Genomic DNA, 6,369 nt, shown 5'->3' with positions numbered 1-6,369 from the left:
ATCGATTACTTAACACTGGAAGCAAACCTGAAGAGAAAATTGCATGCATTGAAGGTATATTGAAAATATTGTATCGGTTGAGTGATTTACGATTCATAGATTTAATAAAAATTTATGGATTTAAAAATTATAGATTTAAAATTTATGAATTTTAAAATGATTAAAATAATAAATTTTTATTTAAAAATTAACTATAATTTTAAAATAATTTTTTTTTATTACAGACAGTATTAAAATAAAAATGTATTATAAACAATCCATTCTTATTTCTAAAACGAGGAATTGATTAAATTTACAGTAGAAGAACACCACACTTCTTAACCTTGCAATGCTTTTGAAGTTTCTTCCATCTTTGAGGGTAGAATTGAAATGAAGCAGTTGAATATTTATTGAACAGATCCTCTTCTTGGGATGCGCCACCGCCACCACCTTGCAATGCTTTAATAATAAAAGGATCATACCACAATAACACTTGATCTGACTCATGTAAATGGAGATCATCAATAAAACACTCCCAGTTGCATGTGATATCCTCTTGTTCATTGACATTAGTCTTGAACTGGCCTTCACATCTAAATCTGCTGATCCGACAATCAATTGATGGGTCCTCTGATGCAAAGACAATGCAGAAAGCAATTCCCTCAAATTGGTGCCAGTTTGAAGGCAATTGCATGCTCACTGAAAATCCCACTTTTTGATCATTGAAACATTCTGGGATTTCACTTCCCTGAAATAGAATCCTGACTTGATCCTGACACTCGCGATACTACAGCAAGTAAAAAAAATAAAATTCTCAGACAGAGAAAAAAAGAGAGACGAGAAAGAATCCTGAAGATGACTGTAGTACAATTAAACAAAAGCGCTCATTGGTAAAACAAAACAACAAAAAGGAAGCTCGATTTCACCTTGGTTGTCAACAGTTGAACCGTAGACTCAGCATTTGCATTGATTTCACTGCATGCCTTTGATCTAATTTGAAGCAATTTGTGAAACATAAATTCTTGAAATTGCATTTACTGCTACTTGAGAAGTTCTCCATTGATCTGCAGTCATATGCCTCCAAAACTTTTAAAGACTTTGGAAGCTCAGGTAACTCCCTCAAACTCTTGCAATAACTCAAGTAAATTGAACGCAACTGAGAGAGTTTATGCATACAGCTTGGAAGGCTCACAAGCTTTTTGCAATATTCAAGCTTCAATTCTTTAAGGCAATTTAGCTTTTCAATTGATGACGGCAACTCTTGTATAGCTGTTCCACTCAGATGAAGATGCTCCAAAGATTTCAAATTGCAGATGCTGTCAGGAATCCTCTTGAAATTTTCACAGTAATCTAAATAAAGACAAGCAAGACTTTCCATAGGCTCCAAGATTTCTGGAAAAGTCTCGAGTTTTGAGCATCGAGACAGAACAAGAATTTCAAGAGATTTCAGCTTGCAGATGCTGCTGGGAAGAGTTGATAGTTTGTTGCAGCTTATCATCTCAAGGATTTCAAGTCTTGTGAGAAACTCTATTGATGAGGGAACTTCTTTAATGGAAGTCTCACTTAGATATAACTCTCTTACATAGAGTGAGACCTGTGGAAACTTTGTGATACTTGAGCAACCTATAAGCCAAATAACTTCAAGATCTTTCAGCTTCTGAACTGATTCTGGAAGTTCTTTTATTCCACTCCTGCATAGATGTAATTCTTCAACATTTCCAGAAATCTCTGGACAACTTTTGACATTAGAGCAGTAGGATATGTCAAGAATTCGAAGTAGTTTCGAACCAATCCTACTTGGAAGACGCTTTAGACTTTTGCAAAGTCTGAGATTAAGGTATTCAAGCTTGTCTAGGTATTGAACAGACGAGGGCAACTCAACTAAACTTTTACAGCCTTCCAGATTGATACTCTCAACATTTTTCGCCTCTGACAAATCTGGAATTTTAGTTAAGTGCTTGGAATAAGACAGACCAATCTGTTTTAAATTCATAAGATCCTGAGAAGAAACAAGAATGACAATTAGATAAGTAACGTATTGAATCTGACAATTCTGTAAGGAGTGAAACATCATGCCCGTATAGCTATTGCAGCATACCTGTACTCCTTTCCAAAGCTGCTCAATATTGCTGTGGGGGAGGTCAAGTACAACAAGATTTTCTGCACAAAACTTGGGTGGCAATGATCTTGAAGGGAATTTGTGCCACTGGAGATACCTCAGCTCATCAGAAAGAGATTGAAGGCCACAGCCAGGAAGGTGCATTTTATGTTTACATCCTATAGAGGAATTAGACGTGTAGAATTTAAGTATTCTTAGATGATCCATTCCTGCAAAGGCATCACATTCCAAGTGCATTTCTCTTGTTGTAGACAAGTCTAAAGATATGCCTTCGATTGCTTTAGTTCCCTGATAATCAAGTACTTGAAAAATGAGATAATATTGAAGAAAAAATGAAAACCAGAAAAGAAGGAAGTTGATGGTTCTGGAATTTTACCTTCTTTTTTGTCAATACATAATAAACATCTTTAGGATTCCATAACCTGCTACGCTTTTCAAGCTCAGGTTCTTCACGAACAATGCTCCAACCCGTTTCTTGTAGCAAATCATGCATCTCTAACTTGCTACGATAAACACTTACAAGAGACTTGTCAATCAAAGTACTTATAATGAAACCCACAGAAGAATAACATCCGTCTAGTATTTTCGTTGCATAATTCCGATCTTCCCCTCTGAAGAAACATGCAATATCAAGAAATATGTTTCTCTCTTCACGGTCTAGCCCATCATAACTGAACCTCAGAACTTTTTGAATTTCACCATTCGGAACATTTCGTAGTTTTTCCAATGCACTCTCCCAATCTTCCTTACTTTTATCAAACAAAGCACAACCCAGAACTCTGAGAGCTAATGGGTTACCTTTTGCATAATCTGCAACCCTTGTTGAAATTTCTACACGGTCATTTGTGGGGCTGTTTTTCTTGAAGGCATTCAAGGAAAACAGCTGAAGAGCTTCATGTTGGTTCAATCCCTCAACCTTGTAAATTTCATCAACAACATTTTTAAGAACTTGCTTGTCTCTACTCGTAACGATGATTCTGCTTCCTGGACCAAATAAATCATGTTGTCCAGGCAGTAATTCTTGCAATTGCATTGTGCTATCAACATCATCGAGAACAACAAGTATCTTTTTACGAGAGAGCCGGTCCTTCAGAAATGTATTCCCCAAATTAGGAGTTCTTGTATCCAAATTCTTTTCCTCCAATATCTTTGAAAAAAGCTTCTCTCGCAGTTCAGCAAGCAAACATCTTTTCAGTTGTTCTCTAACATTTCCAAGAAAGTAAGAACTTTCGTATTGAGCAGAAATTTGATCAAATATAGCTCCAGCAAGAGTGGTCTTGCCTATGCCCCCCATGCCCCATACTCCTATGATACGAACGTCCGACATGTCCAAGCACAGCATAGATTCAATTTGCTCAAGGCGTGAATCTATTCCAACCAAACCAATAGAATGACTTGGAGAAGTCTGATTTAATTTCTTCGAAATGTCTTTGACAATTTCCTCAATAAGTTTGGATTCGGGCCTAACAAATAGAAAAAGAAAAAGAAAACTTATAAATTAAAAAAGAAAAAAAAAGAAAAACTCCAGGTCTGATGTCATACGTTATCATAATAGATGGATTCAAAGACGTGACCCAATTGTTAATTCATTAAAAAGAATTCCAGCAATCATTGAAAGAAAAAGAAAACATAGAGTCATATGTTATAATAACGAATTATTCTAATGTACCGTAATAATATATAAATCTGTAAAAAATGTTATTATTTTAATTTTATTAATTTATTAACAGAATTAAATATTAAATTAATATTTAATACTTAGTTTAAATGGTAAGAGCGATTGTCTAGAGATCTTTACATTCTCATTAAGTGAAATTCGCCTTGATTGTCTATAATTAAAAAAAAAATTTAAATCTTCATCTTCTCATTAAGTGAAATTTCGCATTGATTGTTTATAATTAAAAAAAAAATACTTATAACAGTAGACTTCTTTAACAGTAATCTAGCCTTTTCTTTTTTATAAAATATTCTGTTAAAATTCAATAAATGGAGCAAAAAAAAATCTATTTTATAATTGGATAAAAATAAAAATAATGTACTAATTTTTTTTTTTATTAAGATCGTATAATTCAGTTAGGGACTATTTCACTATGCGACTTGTTCCATTTTATATATACAATATAAAATTAATTAAAATTATGAATTTAATAGTAAAAGTTGATATTTCTAAATATATTAATTTAATAGCTACTTATTCACATTTATTTAGATTCAAATAATTTAATTTAATTATAAATATAATTGATATAGTATAGAAAACTATATTTTATCAAAAATGTTCTTTCTATCCATTAAGTTTGAATAAATTATATTTTAAAGTTGAGTTACAAATATTAAGATATAAAATAAAATTATCTCGATTAAAAAGAGATTGAACAAAGTGACTGAAACGAGTTGAGACCAAAATAGATTGAGATGAGACTTTGACCAAAACAAAATGAAACATTTTGGATTCTAGATTTTAGTTTAGAATTAGATATTGAAGTCATTTAGATTTGAATGGAGCAAAATCAAACACTTTTTTTTTTTGACTTTTCATTAATTATTGGGTCCATTTATCTTACTGAGCTCTCTCTGCTACTCCACCGTATTTTAATATGTAATATTCACATCAGAATATGGTGAAAATAAAAGGCATATCCGTCTCAAATAAGCAAGAAAAAAATCATAAAAAAAAATAAAATTTCTTTATTCATACATTTCTTTCTGAAAAAAAAAGTAATAGTATTTATAAACCAAAGATTCGATAACGGTAAAGAAAACTACATAAATAAGTAAGAAATAAAGTGTCAAACTTTTATTCCAAATAAAGAATTGACATAAATAATTCAAGATAATAATAATACAAACGGTTTCCACTTAATTTAGTGACAATTTATATTATTATCTGAAACTATATAAATTAATCATTTATATTATTATCTCACAGTATGAGTGTATAAGAGTGACCATTTAATTTTGTTTATATTTATGTAACTAAGGTGTGCTTGAAGGTTTCTTCACATGATATTATGATGCTTAGGTTCAATCTCAGGTGTACTTGGGGACCTGATGGCTTTGGATAGTTCAACATCCTAATATTATGTTTCTTCCTCGTTAAAGATTAAATTAATAAAATTAGTTTTATTATATATATATATATATATATATAAAAGAGTGTATAGAGATTGTACCTAGCTACCAGTGAATTCCACCCAGATATGCTACCTGCTTCATTCAAGGCACTTCTCCAGCTCTCCACCTTCTCCATTCTCTCCTTCAAAGTTTCTTCATGTTTAGCAAATGCACATGCAAAGCTTCCCCTTTGATTTCGTACATGCACTGGATCCACTCTATAGAACACCGGTATTACAATTTGCCCATTCATTTTCTTGCATTCAAGAATCTTTGTAAGTTCATCCAAGCACCATTTTGAAAACGCATACTTCTCAGAGAAAATAATCACAGAGAGCTTCGACCCTTTGATGGCTTTCGCGATCGATGGCGAAATTTCTTCTCCTCTCTTGATTTCCTTATCCATGAACGTAAAGATCTTTTTCTTGTTCAGAGCTGAATAAAGATGACTAGTAAAATTATCACGAGTATCCTCACCTCTAAAACTAAGGAAGACATCATATTTTTTCTCAGAAGTGGCTAAAGGAGCCATAGAATGGAAGTGAGAATTAATTCTTTACTTAGCAGTACAGCAAGGCAAGAATTTCAACTCTTGAATACAACAAAAGGTTGATGTATATATATATATATATATATATATATATAGCAGCCTTAAATGAATATATTAATTGTGATCTACCCACCACAAAGGTCACTCTTATTTATGACTTTTCCTTGACCTTCTAGTTGTGTCAAACTTTCTAGTGGAAATCTGAAGCTTTCTGCAATGGAGTTGGTCCATTCGAAACGGAGGACCGGCCAGCTTTAAGTAGCAGCCATTGCCCTCAAATTCAATTTTCTGTCATGAAAAAGAAGTGTGGAGAAATTGATATTGTTGGGTAAAGGGAAAATATTTGTCTGATATATGTTTTTAAGCCCAAGACAGAACTCTTGACCATACAGGCAAAGTTGGAAGTTTTGAATTCAGGGTCTTATTTCCTCTTTACTTGACCATGCATATACTGAAGACCAAACAAATCTATTCATATATAAGGCCAAATTTTTGCTTTGAACTTGAAAACAAACTAAAAATATCACAATTTAATATTAATAGAAAACAAAAATGGATTGGTCAATTTTGTTTTATCATAGAATATTGAGTAAATTATAGGATGCTT

At 32.4% G+C, this 6,369-nt stretch overlaps 2 protein-coding genes across 2 annotated transcripts; both read right to left on the bottom strand.

Moving 5' to 3' along the window:
- Positions 1 to 237: 237 nt before the first annotated feature.
- LOC112535287 (disease resistance protein RPV1) lies at positions 238 to 4,038 on the bottom strand. Its single transcript, XM_048371469.1, has 4 exons — positions 2,475 to 4,038; positions 2,078 to 2,386; positions 906 to 1,978; positions 238 to 766 (listed from the first exon to the last, which is right to left on the bottom strand). Exons 1-3 carry the CDS (start codon positions 3,438 to 3,440, stop codon positions 914 to 916), a joined length of 2,340 nt encoding a protein of 779 aa, XP_048227426.1. The 5' UTR covers positions 3,441 to 4,038; the 3' UTR covers positions 238 to 766; positions 906 to 913.
- Positions 4,039 to 5,097: 1,059 nt separating this feature from the next.
- Positions 5,098 to 5,744, bottom strand: LOC125369246 (disease resistance protein RPV1-like). Its single transcript, XM_048371254.1, has 2 exons — positions 5,280 to 5,744; positions 5,098 to 5,172 (listed from the first exon to the last, which is right to left on the bottom strand). Exons 1-2 carry the CDS (start codon positions 5,742 to 5,744, stop codon positions 5,098 to 5,100), a joined length of 540 nt encoding a protein of 179 aa, XP_048227211.1.
- Between the last annotated feature and the right edge of the window lie 625 nt (positions 5,745 to 6,369).

This window comes from Ricinus communis, chromosome 2 (assembly GCF_019578655.1).
Source record: "Ricinus communis isolate WT05 ecotype wild-type chromosome 2, ASM1957865v1, whole genome shotgun sequence".
Lineage (NCBI taxonomy): Eukaryota > Viridiplantae > Streptophyta > Magnoliopsida > Malpighiales > Euphorbiaceae > Ricinus > Ricinus communis.
This window is presented reverse-complemented; position numbering and strand designations above follow the sequence as displayed.